We start from the raw sequence: 20,499 nt of genomic DNA on the forward strand, positions 1-20,499 counted from the left end.
TGCAGATGTTTTTGCGTGACAAGAGTCACGAAGTCAGAAGCATATTTTTATATAGGTAGGTAAACGTTCATACGGCAAGCAGGTTTTTATTTTATCTCGTGTATATCGCTACGACGTAGAGAGAGGGACATGAGATAACGCGTTCTTCTCGATTTGAGTTGGCTAGTTCTGGGTCGAAACCCGGAGTCCAATTCGTGGTTTACGCTCCCCAAAAAATTTAAAATTCGTCGCGGTTCACCTTCGCAACGACTACGACGTTCGCTTCCATATTCATTAGAGTTTGTGGTTTCTGCGGACACAAGCGAGATGGTAGTTTGCCTCTCTTTCGGCGAGCTCGCTCCGCACACGGGAGAGATGAAACTCCGATTTTTGTACGGGTGTGACGCTGTTCCGCAGTTTCCTAATTTGGCTGCCTGCGCGGGACAGGCGGCATGGCGAGCGAAGGAGAGAGAACTTGAAAAGCCGAAAAGAACCAAAAAAACACAGTCGCTTTGTGTCAACTGACAAGTAGGTCCGCCAAAGATCTCCGAGAAGCCGACCCAAGAAAAAAATGACACTGGAACAAGCACATTGTCAATGTCATCGCCGGTCCCCGCATTTCCCCTTTCTTCTCGCGTAGCCTGTCTGTACAAAATGTCACCTCTTGAAGGCGTTTTTGTCTCCTTTCCATGTCTGATCTTCTGTCCGCAGACCTCAGATACACGTCTTGCATGCATCTCCCTTGACACACTGTATCTGTGTGATGCCCGCCTTCGCCTTTCCTTCGTTCCGTTCCTTGTGGTTTTCCCAATCCCTATTGAGTGCGTGTTTACGGCCTTCCCTCCCTGTCGTGCTTTGGCTCAGCCTCGTTTTTCTTTTCTCCACTTTCTGATGAATTCGCTCTCGTCTCTTCTTCGCTCACGACCGCCGCCTCCGCTATCGCCGGAGAAGGCGAAGAACCGAGACTGTGTAGGACGCGGGCGAACAGCCTCTGGAGGTTGGCGAGGCCAAAAAGGTAGCCGCGGTCATGTTGTTTTCGACTGAAATTCACATGGGCAAAGTCGACCATGTACACGCCGAAACTTTCGACAATTGCGTCGTAAACTGCTTCTCTCTTTCGCCCACATTCTGCACATTCGACATCCGCGGCTCTGTGGGCGTCGCGGCGCCTCGCCGCATTCCCCCCTCCCCTTCTGTCGTTCTGCTGCAAGACAGGCGGCCTTTGCGTCTGCGTCGTTCCAGCGTATTGAGTTCGCCGAACAGAGAGAGCCGGTGGTCCATCTGAGGAGTCCCGGAGAACCGGCAAGCGGTCAGGAGCCGGGTCCGCGTCGAACACAAAGAGGAGGCTCGAACCGTAGAACGAGACTTGCTTTTGACGCTCGAAGAATCTTTGCAGAGTCGCAAGCTTCCCCAGACACTTGCGGATCAGCCTCGCAGCGAGTTCGGTCGAGTTATTGACGCAGAAGAAGTTTGTGAAGACGCGGAGGAACGCCTCGTCTTGAGTCACCGCATACGCCTCTTGCGACGACAACACAAAGGGCCTCAGAGAGGAAGGAGCGACCTGTCCGGCGTCCTGTGCTGCGCCCCTGTTGCACTCGTCACACGCTTCGGAGCCGCCACACAAGTCTTCCGTCGTCTCGCTCTCCAGAACTTTCGATTTGCCTGCTTCTGTCGAAATTTCCTCAGAGACCCGTGCAGTCCCGCTGTCGACCGCCCCCGCCGACACACCGCAAATGAAGAAGCCATGGGAGCCGACCGACCGGCCTCGCGCCTTCTCCTGCATGCGCTGAATCTTCCCAGCGTCTGTACAGCTCGGGTCGTACATTTGGATGCCCATCTTTATATCCATCACGCACGGTCGGACGAACTGCGCGAGGTCGGCCAACGCCACAGCGCAGGCAAATCGCGAGCCGCACGCAGACGAGGCAGGAAACGCCAACGGAGCACCGCGAGACTCCGGCCCCGAACTCCCGCGACAAGAAGAAGAAGCCGACGAAGAAGAAGAACGCGAGGCCTCCCCGGAGGAGCCTTGTGGCACAGACTGCTGAGAGGAATTCAACGCAGAACGAGATCTGCGGTCGACGTCAGCGACGGAAGCATCGCGAGGCTCAGTGGGGCTTCGTGGCAGTCGACTCTCTCCTTCTTTCTCCCCCATCCCTTCGTCGCCATGGCACCTCTTCCTTCCTCCCTCGCAGTTTGTTTTCCGAGTGGACGGCGGCTCCGCCAGTGCCCACGCATGCGTCCAGAAGACGCGGTGGCAGCGAGGCATGAACTTGGCTAGCTCGGTGGCGACGTCGGACGAAACAGAAGAAGGAGACAGAGCATCCGAAGCGACGGAAGAGGCAGACGGAGGCTCGCTGATAGCGACACCATCCGGCTGAATCCGCAGAAGGTCCAGGACCTGTTGAGGATCAAAGGAGAGGACAGCGGACGGCACTGCCTCCTGGCGAGGCATCCGAGTCGTGTGGACGGCGAGTGTTTCGCTGCCCGTCGGATTCTCATCCTTCGATTTCCTCTGCAGTTCGCCTGAGTTCTCGCGTGAGTTCTTGCGTGGACGCTGAAGGCGCCCGAAGAGAGTTTCGAGCGCCTGCAGCGTCACTGTTACGTCTTCGCCGGAGTCCGTTTCCTCAGGTTCCCCTTTCTTTGAGTGCATCTGCACCCAAGTGTAGAAGGCAGCCTCACCCCAGTTGCAGAGCTTCACGAGTTGCCCTTGCTCGATCGTTTCGTTCCTCTGGAGAGCCGCCTCGCTCTCTTCCCGCGCCCCGCGAGCCTGCACCGCCTCTGCACACACCGAGGGGAGGAGCCAGCGACTGACTCGGCCGCCGACGATGCGGCCTCGCACATGCGACAGTAAACCTGCCGGTAGCACATTCGCCAGAGTCCGTGACGCAGGCAGCAGCGAAGCAGAAACAGAGAGCGAAGAAGAAAAAGAAGACGTGGAACCGCACGGAGTCGTAGAGGTGTGTGGAGGCCCCGACGACGATAGAGCCGAGCACGAGGATGCCAGCGGAGACGCGATGGACGGTGTTGCAGAGAGGTCAGGAGTCTTCGGACGAGGCTCAGGAGCCGCGCTGGCTCGGGACCCTCTCACTCCGTGGGTGGAGTGCCTGAGCGAAACCACACCAGGAACCGCATGCCAACAAACCTACCTTTGTTTCCCAGTTGCATCGCTACGCCGCTCCCCCATCGTCCCTTGAAATACCCTCACATATATATATATATATATATATATATATACATAAATATATACACATGTGTATATATATATATATATTTGTACATATATATACACATAAATGTATACATGAATATATACATATGTATATATACAAATGCAGGCATTGCCCTCAACACGAGGATGGAAGAAGCGATCCACATATACGCGCCTAAATGCAGAAATGACTGTGTCTCCGAACTCGACATATGCGTTTTTCCCCGGTGACGGAGGTGCATTGAAGGGTCGCACCCCACACATCGGTGGGAGCTGTACCTTGTCTCGGTCCCATCGCTGGCGCTGTCTGGTGGCTGTGCATGCGCGAGTGACTGCTGGTCCGTCGCCTGGTCGCGGAAGTCGCCGCCTTCCCTGAGACACAGTGAAACCTGTTCGGCGGTTTCCGCGTCGCCGTCCGTCTGCTCTCGGGCCGCCTCCACGCTCTTCGTTTTCACTGTCTTTGGGAGAGGCGGGAGTGGAGGCAGAAAGAACGGGGAGCCTGCATGAACTCTCCGGACAAGCCGGAGAGTGTCGTAGGTCGCCTGCCGACAGACGACCGACTTCTGAAGCTGTCTGCCTCCGTCGTTTTGCGTTTTCCCCACTCTCACGTGATCCGAGACCGACCCACTCCGCGGCCTCGCGACGAAGCTCGCAGGCGAGGCGGCGGCAGAGAAGGATGAAAAAGACAGCGTCGGCGAGGCTGGACAAGACGAGGGGAAAGCTGTCTCCGCAGTTTCCAGGGGCACCCCACAAGCCGCACAGACGAGCGCGGGAGAGGTCGGACATTGGGGACCTGGCGTCGCCGCCAGCGACGACGCAGAGAGGGCTCCAAGAACCTGCGGGAGTTGAGAATTTGTCATCTCTTGGCTTCCTTCTTCGATTGCATCTAAGCGAAATCCAGGGCAGAGAGACGTAACCTCGTCGCTGAGCGGTCCGCATGCAGAAGAGACCTCAGTGGGCCGGGAGGCCGGCGACGACGCCCACACCTTGCAGAGGGGCGAGAGGGAGAGAACAGTCGATGGCGAGGAGGGCCGCGAACCGAACTGGGGACAAACGGCGGGCAAGCCATGACCCTGCGACAGAGCGCCTGGGGACCGGACGGTCGGGCAAGGGTTACGAAGAGTCGATCCGAAGCGCGCTGAGTCCGCCGGAAACGCTGGAAGCAAGACATTCGAACAGGGCGACAGGCACGACTCGGACACAGACACAGGGGTCGCTCGACCAGTCTCCGTCTCAACCTCAGAAGCGATTCCTTGGAGGCGTAGGGCGACGTCCTCGTGACTGTCTCTCTCCTCGCAGTTCGCGTTCCGGGACCCGCTCTTCCGCGCCTCGCTCCGGCCTTTCTCCCCCTTCTTCTTCCTGTCCCCGCGGCCCTTCTTCCGGCGGGGTGTCTCCGCGGTCGCGGTTGGAGCCCAACGAGCCACGTCCCCAGCGTCCCGCATCGCCACGTCGACCGCGCTCGGGGGGATCACCACCCAGCGTTCTGCAGGCGGGAACGGTTCGGGAACGAACTTTGGCTCTTTGCGTTTCTCGACAAAGAAGGACAGATCAGAGTTGCATGCTGAAGCGCGCCTTGAAGCCCCTCGAGACAAAGCCTCCCCAGCCGAAGACGTTGCCGACAAGCTGGTCCGTTTGCGGACGCGGTGGCGACACTTTGGGCAGAAGGCCGCGACAGGCTCTTCCAGGAGGCGGGGCAGTGCATACGACGAGAGTGGAGACGCCGGAGAAGGAAAAGACGCCGACGACGGAGACAAAACGCGGAAGGGCGGCCACCCTGGTGGGTTCGCATGCACGCGAAGCGAGGCCGGCAGCGAGATCGAGGGAGGTGAACCACACGCACTTGGACCCTCTGTCGATGGCAATTCAACGCCCTCTTCGACGCCTTGCAGAATCCCCGAATCGAGACGAGCGAGGGTCTCCCCCAGCCTTCCAGAGAGGAGAGATCGGCTGCATGCAGCCTCGTTTTCGTCCCTCGACCTTCGCTCTTTTTGACAGAGTTGTACCGTTTGATCGACGCAATCTCTCCCCCTGTCTCTCGCCCCCCTTGGACTCTCTCTCCTCTTCACCGGCTTCTCTTCGCCTTTTCCCGCATCCTCCGCGGTGTCTGCCGTCTCCTTGGGCCTGTGCCTCTCCTCCGGCTTGTTCTCTTCTGAAAGGTTGACCAGGGCAGCGACGCAGGCCTCGACACAGGCTCCCAGAACGTCTCCCTGGTAGCCGCCCTCGAGGAAGAACAGAGCTTTCCCTTCGCAGTGGATGTCGGCGAGGCGACACACCTGCCTCGTCATCCAGGCAAAGAGCGCAGGAGACAGGAGACAGCCACCCAAAGGGTCGCCGGCAGCTGCATCGAAGCCTGCAGAGACGAGGATCGCCTGCGGTCGGAAGGCCGTGAGCGCGGGTGCGATGACCCCACAGAATACCCAAAACATGTCTCCATCCGTGTAGCCCCTGGACAGCGGGACGTTGATCGTGTACCCGCGCCCCACAGAGACACCTGTCTCCGTCAGAGACCCCGTGCCAGGGTAGAAGGCGGCGCCCGACGCTGCCGGAGAGTCCGAAGCGCGCGGGGACTCTGGACTGGGGCCGGCGGCGCCTGCGCCAGGAGACGGGGAGGCGTGGAGCGCCTCTCCATGCGAAGCGGAGACTGGCTTGGCTTTTTCGAACCGATGGACAGACAAATACAGGACGGAGGAAGAGTTATAGAACAAGTCCTGAGTCCCGTTGCCGTGGTGCACATCCCAGTCAAGAATCGCGACTCGAGACAAGCCGTGATTTGCGAGAAGATAGTTCGCGGCGAGGGCGACATTGTTGTAGATGCAGAAACCTGGAACAAACAAAGACAGAGAGCTAGACGCTGGGTCGCGCCAGTCTTTACGTATGGCGCCCATCACATCACACGCAGACACTGCGTCGACGCAGACGGCCCGCGCGACATGGAACAGGAGATTCACCGGAGCGAGCAAACGGAAATTCGACATGAGGCGTAGAAGACAGAAGAGATCACAGCTAAAGAAAATGGTATCCCGAGGAAACTCACTCACACAAAAGAGATGAGACAAATGATCCGCACCAGAGAACAAATCCAGGAGAGAGCCGGAGGCGAAGAACAGTCTTTCCGTGAAAAGAAAGCAACAAAGCGTGTAGATCTGCGACCCCATGCAAGACAAATCCTGCATGCCAACGCACAAGTGTCAACATGGAGAAGTCCTCTCCCGCCCTCTTACCCGCTGCTTCATGCGAGCATGCATGATGGCCAGGCGGACGAATAATCGCAAAACCACGTTTCACTTTGTTCTCTTGGCGCTGTTCATTGGGGCCATCTCGTCTATCTTCTCCGCCATGTTCTTCTGTCGCTGCTGGTGTGTCATCTCGTCTATCTTCTCCGCCATGTTCTTCTGTCGCTGCTGGTGTGTCATCTTCCCTCTCACTGTCCTGCTTGTCTCGCCCGTCACACACACCAGAACAGGCCCCGCGTCCCCCTTCGTCGGAGACGCCAGATGCCAATCGCGCCTCCGTTTCGCCCTCTCTCGCCTTCAGCTCTTCGTCTCCTTCGAGATGTCTCTCTTGACGTCCCCCCTGCTGCTGTCTCTCACGGTGTCGCTCAGCGTGTCTCTCTCCCTTGCTTTCCTTCCGCCTGAGCCCCTGTCTCTTGCGGCGAGTCTCCTTGTGTCTCTCGACGGTGGGGGACCCGTAGATGAGGTCGCAAAGCTCGAGGGCGGCGCCTGCAGCCAGGCGCGCAGTGTGGGGTGTGCGGGGACAGATGAAGGTGTCTCCTCCGAAGAGATTGACGAACTGCGGCAGCGCCGGCGACGCCGGGCCGTTGTTCCCCAGCTCCTCTGTCACCTCAGAAGACAAATGAGACTCGCAGGAAGACGAAACGGCGAGCGCTGGTGGCAGAGCAGCGCTCGGCTTCGCGTCTGTCACCGCACATGGTTCAGCTTCCAAAGAAGCTGCGTACGCGTCGCATGCAGTCCGGGCATCGCTAGATTCTTCCAGGGAGGCGACGGTCGAGGGCGCGGTCGACAAGACGGACAGAGACACCGGCGAAGAGCAAGGAAATACGGCCTCTCTCTTCTCGCTCTTCTCTTCTTCTCGCGCTGCTGCTGCACCCCCGAAGCCTGTGCCTGGAGCGCGTGTGACCTCCGCAAGAGGCGTTGCATGCACCTCGCTCGACGCGACTGTCTCCGCTTCACAGAGTGCCTCGGACCTGGACACTGGATGTCCTGAGTTCCCTTCTCCTCCACAACTTCCTGGAAACAGAGCCGGTTGCGTACCGTCGAGACTCCTGGGGTGCGTGGAAAGGTGACAGTCGAAGGCGTTGCTGGAAGAGTCTGCCGATGCGGCGTTCAGGCGTGAGAACGGCGAGGGCGGCGTTTCTGAGACCGAGACGACAGAAAGAGAAGAAGGAAGAGGGAAAGACGCACGCGAAGACGGAGAGGACGCAGAACTTTGAGCAGACAAACTCGAATCTGCCGAAGACGCGGCAGAGGGAGAATGACAAGACGTCGACTTACTATCCGTGTCTACATTGTGAGAAGACCATCTCCTGCCCTTCTTGAAACGATCTGGCAGCGACGCATGCAGCGCCTTCTTCTCCTTCTCCCCTGGAACGCCTCGCCCCTTCGCCGCCCCCGCCTTCGCGGCCTTTCTCGGCAGAGAGGATCCCAAGGAAGGAAAAACGGACTCGACGCGGGAAACGTAACCAGCAGTGTGGCAGAAGCAGAGCTCTTCGTCTGTCGCCAGGCGCCCACAGGGAAGAACTAAAAGGCTCGGATGCGTCGAGTAAAAGGGAAACGCGGGAGGAGACTCTCTGGGGACAGAAGCGTCAAAATCACGGAGACGGCGTCCTTCACTGGAGGAGCATGCAGGCAAACGCGAAGACACGGGAGGAGCGCCGTCCTCGCCAGGAGGTGAAAGAGAGACGGAGGCGCCGTCAGAGGGAGACTCGTACAAACAAAGGGAGGGGCATTCGGAGACACCTGGAACGGCGTTTGACTTTGTTGCGGGACCGAGGAGACTCCGCCGCTGCTCGCGGCCATCAGTGTGAGCCGCCTGTGTCTCACCGCATGCGCTTGAGGTAGGCGGAGAGAGGGACGAAACTGCAGGGTGCGTCTCTTCCGTTTGCGGCTTTTCGCTTGCGTCTTCGCTTTGCTGCACACCCATGCCGGTTTTTCTCGAGAGCCATCCGTGGTGAACGAGAGTCCGGAGAATTGCAGAAATGCGCGAGGGAGACTCTGGATGAGACGCGGGGCCAGCGTGAGAGAACGGCGACGCCATTTCCTCTTCATCGATCAGAAGCGCCACTGAAGCGCACGAGGAAGAAGAGAAGGCAGAGGAAGAAGGCGGAGAGCGAGAGGAGTAATAAGAGAGATCGGAGATAGGAGGGAAAGACAAACGAGAGGACGGAGAAGCAGGCGAGACTGACGCCCTCAAAGACAGTGGAGCTGACGAAGACAGTGACGGCGGAGAGGAAGGGGAGGGTCTGTCGTCAGGTCTCTCCTTGGGTGAGCAAGGAGGCGGAGATCCGCAAAACCTCGCCATGGCGTTTCCGAGGTTGGGGAGGAGAAGGAGAAGTAGACTTCACTGCTTTTCCGGGGCATGTGTCTCGGCCTGCTCGCTTCGAATGAATGTGCGAGGGTGAAAAGCAGAGCGAGGCGCTGTCGAGGAGGAAACGTCACCTGCGCAAAGAGCCGTGACGCGTCGCTTCTCCTCTCGCTACAGTCGGAACCGCGGTCTTCAGGATGCCATGATCGAAGGACGTCTAGATGTCCCTCTAATGTGCCTGCCCACAGAAACGTTTCCCCTCTCGTCGAAAACGAAAGGAAGACAAGCAGAACGCGAGCGAAAGACACCCAGCGAAAAGAACCTTTTGTCGCTCTCACGTTCGAAATGAAGGGCGGATCGATTTCCTTTCATGGCTCGGAGGCAGCCGATTGAACTCTAAAAGTTCCTTCGTTGCTTCCTCCTTTCTTTCCTGTGCCTGCTGCTCCCCGGTAACCGACGCTCCGCATCGAGTCTCCGCCTCTCACAGCCTACAGACTACAATTGTTCTGAAGCTCGCCCGCGGTCGATTCACCTTTCAAGACAGTGAGAGACTGCGTTCGACGATGACTCCTCCAGGCACTTTTTCTCCGAATGCGAGGGGACAGCTCGTCCTAGCATCAGAGTAGTCGTTTTCTCTCCGCGTTATCTCGGATTTCGCAGCAGCGCATACGACGAAGCCCCAGAAACCACACAGGCGTCGCGAGATTCGTCTTTGGGTTGCTGGTGGGCAGCCGTCAGACAGTCAAAGGAAAAGGACAGACGAACAGAGACCAGTAGGAAGCTGAGATGGGCAAGGAACGCGCTGTGTCGGTAATATGAAGCAAGCGCGTTTCCACGAGAGTGACGTGAGATGTGAACGGACCGCGGGTGAGAAAAAGAGCCGGAAAGACGGACAGACCGAAACAGCAAACGGGACTGGGAAAGAGGCGTCGCCAAAGGGAAAGGTGGAAGCGACAGGGAAGTGAAGAACGAGGGGTCATGGCGACACGGACTGTCGCCGGACGCAGAACGGGAGAAACCGACTCGAGAGCATGCGCCAGGCGCGCCACGGGAATTACACCGCCAAGAAGGGAGGGGAACGACGAAGACGCAGTTTTTCACTCGAGAAAAGTCCCTGGTGCTTACACTGCGGCATCAATTTTGCAGACGAAGGCCGGAGGGGGAAGCTTGCGAACGAAAGTCATGCTGCCAAGAGCAAGTTGTCAGGGCTCCGGCTAGCCGGCCCCGACAGAAACGGATGAAAACACGGACATTTTGAGCCCATGAAATCGCGATTTTTAGCGCAGACAGAGTTGGAACAAGGACAGAGGCAGGTGCCTTTCCATTTGCTGAGAAAAGAGTGGCAAGCTTGGTCAGGAATGCCAACAGACGATCCTCGTCCAGCATTCGTGTTCCGCGCATGCAGTTCCGCAGACTCTCGCAAATGCGGAAACAGACGCTGTCTCGCTCCTCTCATCCAGATCCCAGGAGGACGTGGACTTTCCAGAAGAACACCAAACAGCTTCAGTGGCCAAGAGACGCATGAACTGGTTAAACGAAGCGACAAAGAGCAATTCTAGGGTAAGAAGCGCCTGCCAGTGTGCCGACACACCCGGCACACTGCGAGGCTTTTCCTGACAAAGGCATGTCAGCTTGCGCGAATGAACGCGGGCAAATCCGCTGCGCCACGAAAAGTAGCATGGAACTCGGGGGGTTCGGTAGAAAAAACTGGAATTTCTCAGGCGAAAGACAGTCAATCATCCCGAGGGGAACTAAAGAGCGTGAGAGACAGGCGCAGCCTTTCAGGGGGTTGTTATAAATCCGTAAGCGACACAACTCGCGAATTCTGCTCACGTGCGTCCTCCCATGTCCCTGGTAGGAATGCTTTTGTGTTGACCGAGCTGAGATGTTTATGCGTGACAGGCAGAAATAGACATCAAGGGTGGGAGACAGAAGGGAAGATGGAATTCCATAGCGTAGGTTCCCCAGAAGAACGGTGGAACAACTCTCCAAGACGATGGATGGACGGGGAATGTCCTGCTATTGCCACCGGAAACAACGGGTGGTTTCGACGGTATAGCCGGATACGAGACCGATATCACCTGCTTTTGACTGCTTAGTCAAAGGAATCCCTCTTTACCGCTTGCGCCGTTACATTCAGGAGCATACCGCTAAACTCGCTGACCTGGGAGTTTACATACATGCGTATTTCTCTGCCGCTATTTCCTGTCAGGCGTTTCGTTCAGTGACGTTTGTGTTTCGGAGAACAGCCACACAACTCACGTAGAATTGTGTCGCAGGCAAAGAACTGCTCTAGAATATTGGTTGAATACAGTTGTGTTGCTGGTTATCGCACCCCATAAAAAACGAAGGGGTTCAGTCCCAAATTGGAAACACTTGGAGTGGTACGCAGAAGCCACCGTATTCTCGGGAGAAATGCTACGTTAAGGACCGGAACATAGCCGCAAAAAACGTAATTTTGACAGGAATCATGCGCCACGTGGAACTGAGTTGAAACGCTGGACAAGGCGGACTTTCACGGTTGGCCGTGACAGAGTAACGCATTTGGAAAATTTGAACTGCTCTGACATGAGTCCGAAGTAGGTCTTTTAGAGCGATAAATGAGTACTTTAAACTGATGAGGGAGAGAGGATACGCTTCAGGCCTCATGCGTGCAACGCGAAACTGATCAAAGTGCGGAACCGGTACACCTTGCCCCATTGAAAAAATAGGTGCCAGACGAAAGAATCTCTTGGGGCGTAACGTCTACTCAGGATTGACAAACGAAGCATTCGTGGACAAGATGCAGCCTCAGTTTCACTCTCTCCACAATTCCAAGATGCTTCCGAACCGTCCGCACCCCGCAAAACAGTCCCTGACACCGCCATTGAAAAAAACAACAGAAATGCGTAGACATGCGGGTACACTGCCATGCGCACAGACAGAAAACCAGACGTCACGGCGACCGGATGTCCATGATTATACATGTATCCGAATATTTGAAGAGGGAAAAAAAAACATTTCCACTCGATTGGCAATCGGTCAAATGGAATGACGCAGATATCCCCACGGTGCCTTCCTAGTCAGGACCTGGTATTCGAATACCGAACAAATCTCGGCTTTCCAACACTATAGGGCGGAGCCTCTGTTGACACAGTTTCGCTGCGTTGAACTCCCTTGCGTCTCTTTCTCTTTTATCTTGAACCGCACACGGCGACACGATCATCTACACTCCGTTCTCTGCTCCAAATGATCGCACGAGAGTTTTTCTCGACCCAGACAAAATGTCTGCACAACTCCGCCCGTCCCCCAGTTCGTCTGGTGTTTTCCTTGTGGCTCTACGGCGCACGATCCGGGACAAACGCACAGTCACGAGCATGCATACACCCATCCATAGAGTCGCGGTCAAGTGACTCGTCCACATTCATGTATATACACACATGTATCCGTATGCATATTCAAATATGCGGATTCCTGAACGTTTGTGGTCGTGGGCTTCTGCGTACAGATTTGTATCGCGCCTGTACAGTGGTCACAAGGGGAAAGTCCCTGCTGTATTTCTCGTTCTTTCGGAAAAATCAAAATCAACAAGACACCATGCGTCACGCTTAGACACACGCTGTGCAGACGCCGTTCTTTTAGGCCAGTTTACCCGGCTCGTCTTCTCGCCACAGGACCACAAGCGCTGTGTCAAACAAAGAGAATCTGGAATGGTAGAAAACGATACAGAGTGCGCACAGAAAGACACACACTGGCGACGCGAACTCAACGGTGAATGCGTCCAGACTCTCAACTCGAAGCCAGACTCTCAATTCAGGTGCCTTACCGGTCCGACACTGCACAGTTGCTTTCTTTGTGTTTTCTCCCTTGTTCACAGTTCTCTTCACAGCACCCCATACTAGAACATCTCCCGCGCTGCCAGATCAATAGTTTTCCTCTAGTGTTCCCTCTGCCAAGCATGCACTTTCCTCGTTGTGCGTTGTGTCGTCTTCACGGCCTACTCAGCCCCGCTGAAGCCTGTTCGAGGACGCACTGGAGATCCTATTGAATGGACAGTCGAGAGAAATCGCGAGCGATCGAGCGAATCCGAGCATGTCACGCAGGCGGAAGGACGAGGAAGGAAAGCCGCATCCCAACCGAGAAGTTGTGAATGCCTGCAACGAAGTCGTTTCGGAAGACGTCTGGAGACTTCCAAGAACAGAATGGACAGCAGTCAGCCTTGTGCAAGTGCCAAGAAGGCTGCGACAAAACAGTTACCGAGGCAAAATCCACCGGAATCGAGAGAGCCGAGAATGGCGTATCCCTTCTTCTCCCTCTCGTACTTATGCCGACCCCGATGAAGTCGCCATGTCGTCCATCACCAGCCGGGCGTACCTCGCTGCCTCGGCGCTGTCTGCTCCTTTGATCCAAGGGTGTTCCTTGAAACATGCACGAACGAAGAAATGAGAGAAGACCTAAACATGAGACAACCACCTGGAAAACCTTCGTCCGGACCCTATCGCGAGTGTGGAGGTTCGCGAGCCACGAGACTATGAACTGCGCATGGCGACAGGCTGCTTTGGACGGCATGGGAGCTGAAAGGAAGACCCTCCCCCCTGCCCTCCTCTCCGCTTGGTTTTTCTCACCAGAAGTGCAGGAAGAGTCATTCGATCGTTCACTTCTGATTGAAGAAGAGAAAGAAGAACGCGTTTTCCATCTTCAGACACAGAGGCTGCTTTGTCGTCTGGCAGCACTACTGCTCCCTCAGCGAGCTGCGCAAAAAGTTGTTCCATGCAAGTCGCCCTTTTGAAAGGCATCTCGCCAAAAAGCATAACCTGCATACGAACAAAGCGAAACGCACGCAGGCCACAGATCTACCCACGCATGCGTAAGCTGTAATCTACTTTTGACAGTCCGCTCCGTTCTGACCGAGCTTCAGCCTCGTCGAACGGGATCCGAGGAGAGAACAGAAGCAGTCAAGCAGTCCCTAAAGCAACCAGATCGGGGAAAGATACCTCGTCGCGCAGTCGCAACGCATGCATCAACATGCAGACGCCTACAGAAACTGTCTCACGCAGAAGATACTGAACATCCACGTGTGCCTCCCTCAGTGTGCGTAGGTCTGCCCGTCGATCTGCATGCGTAGATCGGCTGGGCCGAGGCCGAAGGGGAAGGGGATTTGAAAACGTGAGGCTTATCCTAGACGCGTGGAGTCATGAAAACTGGTTGCAAATCGCGGTGTCGTTTTCGGCAGGGACTCGCAGTTCGCGATCTTCTGCCTGCTTTGTGCATGCTGTTTGCCTTCTCACGTAGAGAGAAATCCCCAGCGCCCACACATCCGCCGCTCGTCCGCTATGGCCCTCGTAAGGCTCTTCAGGGGAGGTCGAGACCCTCATCGACTCGGGCGACATAAACATGTAAGTACCCTGAAAACAAAGGCCGAGTTTCTTTCGAGGACAGATCTCCGAAACTGTGAACCTCCAGAATACCAGACAGTTGTAAACAGTGAAAGATATAAAACCCCCCATCTCGACCAAAATGGAGCAGTGAAGCTCGCAGCACCACAATCATCAATAAATATATATATATATATATAATTCTACATAGATATATAGATATATATAGATATATACGAATGCACATGTTTCTTTTGTGGGGTCCACGACTGTTGTCATGCGCGCTTGTTTCACACGGGTCTAAAAAAGAGCTTGTTTTTTCTAACCATGCGCGGGATGTCGATCCTCACGAGTGGAAATGGACATGACTTGCAAGCACGACCATTGAATAGCAACATGCATACGTCACCTTTTCGGAGCTCTCCTAGCGTTGCGTTTCTTCATCTGGTGCATCCGCTTCACCAAATGTTTCTACGCTTCAGGACTTGGTACACAGAAACGTTTTCTTCGAGAGCAACGTACACCCGAGTGATAAAGATGCCCGGAGTTTTTGTCAGCCAACGGAAGTCACAACGACGCAAACAGTCGGTCACATACCTTGGTGTTTTTGACGCGGCCCTGCGGGTCCATGAAATCTGCAGATCCCATGTCGCCGAGCTGAACGTTCCCGTCTTCTCCCATGAGGATGTTGTCCGGCTTTACGTCTCGATGGGCGATGTTCAGTTTTTCATGCACTGAGAGAGACACACACAGATGTTCGGGCGTCGCGCCCTGCATGCACTCTGTGGTAGAAATGTCATTCTTGCGTGGAGCCAGGAGACAGCGAAGCTCGCTAGCGAAGCGGCTCCGCAAAAATGAAGGAGAGCACAGTTGAGACGATCCTTCCTGTGGAAGTAGACTTCAGTGAACACGAGGAATTAACATAACAAAGACAATCAGGGAAGTCTGGGGCGTCTTCGACGCAGCGTTGAAGCTCGATGCTTGCATATGGTGAGGAGGCCAGCATCGTTTAGAGCGCTTGTTCGCATGCGATAGATTCAGAGCATCTCCAAGGGCACAGGCCCAGGGCGAGAACGGTCCAAATCTTGTGTGCGAGACTCGAGTGTCGTGAGCCGGTGTGACTCGCATGAAAGAGACAGAAAACGGACGCCAGGGAAGCCGAGACAGCATGCGACGAGAGAGAGAAGAAGACGAAACACAGGGATGATACTTCGACGAGAAACCCGCAAGGTGACGGAAGGCAGTGGAGAATCTGAAATCCATTTTTCCCCCGGAAGTTCATTTGACCTCTCCATTGGGCAGTGCATAGCTGACGAAGGCAGTGGCTGTCATGAGTGTACAGAAAGTGAACTTGGCATCCAAGCAGTCGATTTTCTTCACGGCTTTGTTTATTCGGCTTGCGTCAAAAAAGCAGTTCTGGGTCGCGGAGCGTGTGTACGAAGACAACGCCTTCTTCCATTGGGACAATCCCAGTGCTCGCTCTCGCTCAAACCAACGTACAGTAGAGAAGTCCTTGTGCGACATCGCGGACGATGCACCTGCAAACCGGTTCGGAAATGGTGACGGCATTCTTGAGGGCAGGCACGAAGCGCTCTTCGACTGCTTCTTCTTTCAGCGACATCACCGACCCACACGCCTGCAAATTCGTGACTGCGGAGAAGGCAGGACAGACACAAACGAAAAACAGTCCGTGGAGAAAGGAGGACACCCTAGCGCACACGAGCGCGCATCCAGGCATACATACATATACGTAGAGATACACATGGAGATACAAATATATATATATATGTATATATATGTATATATATGTATATGTATGTATATATATGTATATGTATGTATATGTATGTATGTGTATGAATATGTATGTATATGTATGTATAGGTCATGTTCGATACTTGGCCAGCAGAGCACACCGATGAAAGACAAGATGTGAGAGGAGTCACCTTACAGATGAGATGAGAGGTTTCTCGTCTGTTTAGGTTTGAATGTTTTCACCCGTCCTGTGTCCGGAGTTCGACGTCGCGGATCATTTGTGCAGAGAACCTGATCGCCAAACGTCGAACTGTGTTGACTAGCTGGTCGCTTCACATTTAACAACTCCAGTCAGTGAAAGGGCGTTTTGACAGACGCGTACGAGCCCTCACATGAGACGCACGCAACTTGCGAATTCTCTGTGGAGGATGTTGGAAGGCAGACAAGGACATACACAAGCATGTGTGCATTTCTGAGTCGACATATGGTGACATAAACGAGCGAGAAACGACGGTACAGCTTACTGATAATGAGTTTTCCCTCTTCTCCACCGTTTTGGGAGCCCGACTCCAGGATTTCTCGAACGTGGACGCAGTACGGACTGTTCAGAAGCGACAGAATTCTGATCTCCTCCCAAACTTCCTGCAACTTCGTGTAGATCTGTGGTCTCTGGGTGACAGGGTCTCTTCGGAACTCTTTCTTTCGAGCCAGAACTCCCTTTCGATACCGCTTGCCGGCGAACCGCCCTTGAACCGCCCCCGTCGAAGGATCAATCAAGTCGTATTCTTTCGTGGAGGAAAAGCGGCCTGAAAGCGACGCGGAAGTCAAGGGGTAACGCAAGCGACAAGCAAAACGCGCTCCAAACGAACAGAAAGCTCGCCGAATGCATACGTACACAACAGCAGGCGGCCATTCAAATTGAAGGAAGCTTCTAAGGAAACGACTTGGGCACACACACAGTCACAGTCACATTCACGATTTGACATACACACAGATAAATGCAGACACACAGACAGATGTAGACAGATGCAGAGGAAGAACATATTGATAGAAACAGATCGATGGATATAGATAGATGTAGATAGATGGATATAGATAGATGGATATAGATAGATGGATATAGATAGATGGATATAGATAGATGGATACAGATTGATGGATATATATAGATATAGATATAGATAGATTGATATAAATAGATAGATTTAGATAGATTGACAGACATCACGTATGCAGGAAGCAGATGGTTAAGATGAAACGGTATATGTACATCTTTGAAGGGGGACTAAGACGGAAGGAAGGATTCGGCTTGTTCACACTCGCTCGATGACAACAACAGAATCTTCTGTTTGGTGGTGAAAAGCGCATGCAACGGGGAAGGAAAGAGAACGAAGCCTGTATCCCACCGGAGAACTGCAGAAAGTAAGTAGGGAAGCAAAAAACCAAAGGTCTGTGACTACACATACCTTTTAATCTTTGTCAATGGGGGAAATGCACAAGGAAGGAGCGTACCTGATCCGAGGCGTCGTCCAACAATGTAGTTATTAACGTGTGTGATTCCTTTTTCATCTCGGAATTTCTTCTCGACAGGCGTCGTCTTAACAGCTGAGGCGTCTGGTTGCCTTGCCGCATTGGCCAAAGCCATCCTGTTTCGTCCGCTTAGTTGTTCTTGTCCGCGATCTTGGGTCTCCAGTTTCTCTTTCGCTGCGTCGTTTCTCCGTCGTCTCTCGCGCAGCTCGACTAGACTGCGCCTCTTTTGTTCGCATTAGGCGCTCCAGGATTTCGCACGGATTAACGGCCGACTGACTCGGTGCAGAAAGAACGGAGGCTTCAAGACGGAAGCAATTCGGGAGCAGACTCGCGAAAAACAAAGGCCAACGGAGGTCAGTCTGACAGGTAGCCGGCAATTATCCAGCGCATGCAGAAGACAAGACTGTGCAGATCGGTCACGCTAGACGACGGAGACAGGCAGCCAGCACCTGGAAAAGTGGATACAGGAAGCGCGACGGACGAGAAAACCTGGAAGCTTTCCTAAAAAAGGAGCACTAAAGTCTCTAAAAGAAAGCCTTGCCGGGAGTGCCGGGAACGCACTCAACTTCCTTTCTCCTCCATTTTCCTGGGGTGCCGGAGTCGCCTTCAATCTCGGGCGCGCTATGAAGCTGCTCCCGTGGTTTCAAGTTTGCGCGTTAAGACTCTCGAAAAAAGTGACGACCGCCAACTTTAGAGCAAGAAAAAAAGGGTGCTTCTAAAGGAGAATGCGAGGAAGGGGAGCGACGCGTAGGAACCCCTAAAAATCACCGTCGAGTGGCACTCGAAGTCTTCCAGTCCACAGGCTCTCCTTAGTCTCCGTGCATGTGCAAGTCATGTTTTCATCGGTTTTCGGTTTTCCGCATCTTAAAAAAAGTTGCTTTGAGTCAAACCTTCTCACTTCACAGAGGCGAATGCATTGGCAACTGTGGAAGTGCTGTTCTCAGGCTCTGACCGTCGGGGTATCTCGATCCCTGTATCCAAAAAGAATTCCAATTTGAGAAAAACGTATGGAAATCACAAAGGAACTCGAGTCCAGTAAACAGATCCCTTCAAGATCTCAAACAGGAGTCCAACATATAGTGCATACTCCCCGGTACATACAAACGTGGATATCGTCTCTTTGCCGCGTTGTACCATTACATTCAGAAGTTTTTTTTCTGCTATATTGTGGGCGTGTTTTACCGCTGATAAGGGTGCTTTCACCCTCATATGATGCTGGCAGATGCGAACCGTTTTAACTGTTTCCGACGGTGAAGCAGCCTGTCCTCGCAGTGGATTTTTTAATCAGGCCCTGTCGAGGTCGACGCAGTTCTCTGCGATGGTGCGAGGAAGAAAAAGCCAGAAACAGAGGGAAACTGCGGGACAAAACAGTGATGATGGCGCCCGAGAGAAAGGGGAGGAAAGGGCGACACGGAAAATGGCCTAGGAACCACTCCACGCAGATTCTACGGAGTGCGACCGAAACGCATGCCGCAAGAGGAAAGAAGGAGCGTGTCAGCCGGTCGTGGTAAAACGAAACCGACCGGAGGAAATAAACGGCGAAGGAAGAAGCACAATGAAGAAGGAGAGAGCAAACTGCATGAACTTCACTGGCTGGTGTCCGACCACGAGCAGAAAACCAGCTGCAGGTTCTTGACCGAGTACAGTGGTGACAAGGAGACGGGAAACACGACACTGTGTTAGCAGAGATGACAGCAGACTAAATGTTCTAACGAGAGACTATCGAAGGTACCCCATAAGAAACAGTTTCCTTGTGCATTTGTTTCTGAACAACACTTCACCTCAAGTGTCGCAAGAGTCTGTTGCACGCAGCAAGCAGTTCTCCAGAGACTTGTTTTCATCAGGAATACCTGAATTTCATTCTCTGGCAAATTTTGCCGGTTGGGATTTTCGCACGACCCTTCGGTCACGGAAACCGAGGGCGGAAGGTGACCGTTATTTTTAGCGATAGAAAATCTCTGGCGGAAACTTGAGAAGAAACAAGGCTCCACAACAAATGCAGGGGAGACGACATGCCAGTGTTCTACCACGTTGTTGAAATTCTGCTTGGTGTTTCACTTGCGTTTTCATTGTTGTCTACTGTTGTCTGTGGCTTGTTAAGTCCACATCCTTAATCATTGTTCTGTACGTTGTGCCAAAGACCTCATGATCATTGTGTATGTGACCTTTATAGTGGAGTAGAGAAATCCGTTTCGCACTCAGACATAGGGACTACATCCAGCCCGTTCTGAGTATCAGGCGTACTCCTTTTCATTCTTTGGACCTTTCTTTTTTTTCCACGTTTAGTGTGTCCTCCAAATGCCCTCGCTTCGAATCACCCGCTTTCAGACAAGAACAGAAAGCAAATGGCGGATCATCAGAATACCACCTCTGCAGTCTGGCTAAGCATAATGTGACAGTGATCAAAATGTCCCCAACATGACGAACAGCGTCGTGAGAATCAACTGTTTCAGATGCCTCTTAACCCCAAAACCACGTTTTGGTTTACAAATTGTATTCCGAGTTTCCCGATCTCGGTGGCCCTTGTCCGCTTTTCCTTAGCTCTGGTGATTCGGAGTATCGAAACGGTCATCTGTGACTGAACATTTTAACGGAAAGGGACCCCACTGTTTATCCTGCCTCAAGAAAAGAAACGCATATCAGGTAGAAAAACACATCACGCCTGTGGCTGCAATTCCTGTGTCAAAAGTGGTAGGAGACATTCCTATGACTGTTACTGAGCCTCGCATCAAGAGGCCAAGTGATCCGTCCCGGTATTCAGCCGGAAAAAGAAAGAACCAACGTGAACGAGAGACGTTTTCGGTACTGCATTCTTTTGCTCGTTGCCCCAGCATTTGTCGTCTCAAAGGCGGGCCGATTTGTCTAATATCTTAATGAAACAGCAAATAGCCAGTGTAGCACAGACGGCGCTCTGCGGATGTGTCTCTTTCGGCGACTCCTGCTCGTTTGCTTACACACTGTTTCCGTGCTTACTTCACTCTTTGCCAACACCATCCAATACAAACGCTGGAGGCACGCAGTCCGCGGCACATGCCCTCTCTTGTCCCTCAAAGATTTAACTGTCGTTTCCCCCACACGTCCCGCGCGTCTCCAAAACGTGAGGGGTCGAGTTCAGGGCGCCTGCTGGCG

At 53.8% G+C, this 20,499-nt stretch overlaps 2 protein-coding genes across 2 annotated transcripts; both read right to left on the reverse strand.

The window, feature by feature from the left end:
- Positions 1-222: 222 nt before the first annotated feature.
- Positions 223-10,330, reverse strand: HDAC1 (histone deacetylase HDAC1). Its single transcript, XM_002371330.2, has 4 exons — positions 6,412-10,330; positions 3,470-6,011; positions 2,795-3,086; positions 223-2,749 (listed from the first exon to the last, which is right to left on the reverse strand). The coding sequence occupies exons 1-4, from the start codon at positions 8,726-8,728 to the stop codon at positions 809-811; spliced, it is 7,092 nt and encodes a 2,363-aa protein (XP_002371371.1). The 5' UTR covers positions 8,729-10,330; the 3' UTR covers positions 223-808.
- A 721-nt stretch (positions 10,331-11,051) lies between these two features.
- TGME49_281430 (protein kinase, putative) lies at positions 11,052-17,765 on the reverse strand. The gene is made up of 7 exons (XM_002371331.2): positions 17,353-17,765; positions 16,365-16,646; positions 15,586-15,735; positions 14,683-14,819; positions 13,999-14,115; positions 13,336-13,524; positions 11,052-13,128 (listed from the first exon to the last, which is right to left on the reverse strand). The coding sequence occupies exons 1-7, from the start codon at positions 17,483-17,485 to the stop codon at positions 13,033-13,035; spliced, it is 1,104 nt and encodes a 367-aa protein (XP_002371372.1). The 5' UTR covers positions 17,486-17,765; the 3' UTR covers positions 11,052-13,032.
- Between the last annotated feature and the right edge of the window lie 2,734 nt (positions 17,766-20,499).

This window comes from Toxoplasma gondii, chromosome VIIa, assembly GCF_000006565.2.
Source record: "Toxoplasma gondii ME49 chromosome VIIa, whole genome shotgun sequence".
In the NCBI taxonomy this organism is placed as follows: Eukaryota; Apicomplexa; class Conoidasida; order Eucoccidiorida; family Sarcocystidae; genus Toxoplasma; species Toxoplasma gondii.

What these genes read in the sequence shown, in the direction of transcription:
- HDAC1 (XM_002371330.2), bottom strand. Translation starts at nt 8,728, where the DNA reads ATGGCGAGGTTTTGCGGATCTCCGCCTCCTTGCTCACCCAAGGAGAGA. An exon ending in AGCGATGGGACCGAGACAAG is followed by an intron (nt 3,087 to 3,469) that starts GTACAGCTCCCA and finishes GGTTTCGCTCAG; the next exon opens with GCACTCCACCCACGGAGTGA. An exon ending in GCCGCATCGTCGGCGGCCGA is followed by an intron (nt 2,750 to 2,794) that starts GTCAGTCGCTGG and finishes GAGGCGGTGCAG; the next exon opens with GCTCGCGGGGCGCGGGAAGA.
- TGME49_281430 (XM_002371331.2), bottom strand. Translation starts at nt 17,485, where the DNA reads ATGGCTTTGGCCAATGCGGCAAGGCAACCAGACGCCTCAGCTGTTAAG. An exon ending in AGAGGGAAAACTCATTATCA is followed by an intron (nt 15,736 to 16,364) that starts GTAAGCTGTACC and finishes CCTTCTCCGCAG; the next exon opens with TCACGAATTTGCAGGCGTGT. An exon ending in GCCGCGTCAAAAACACCAAG is followed by an intron (nt 14,116 to 14,682) that starts GTATGTGACCGA and finishes CTTTGTTTTCAG; the next exon opens with GGTACTTACATGTTTATGTC.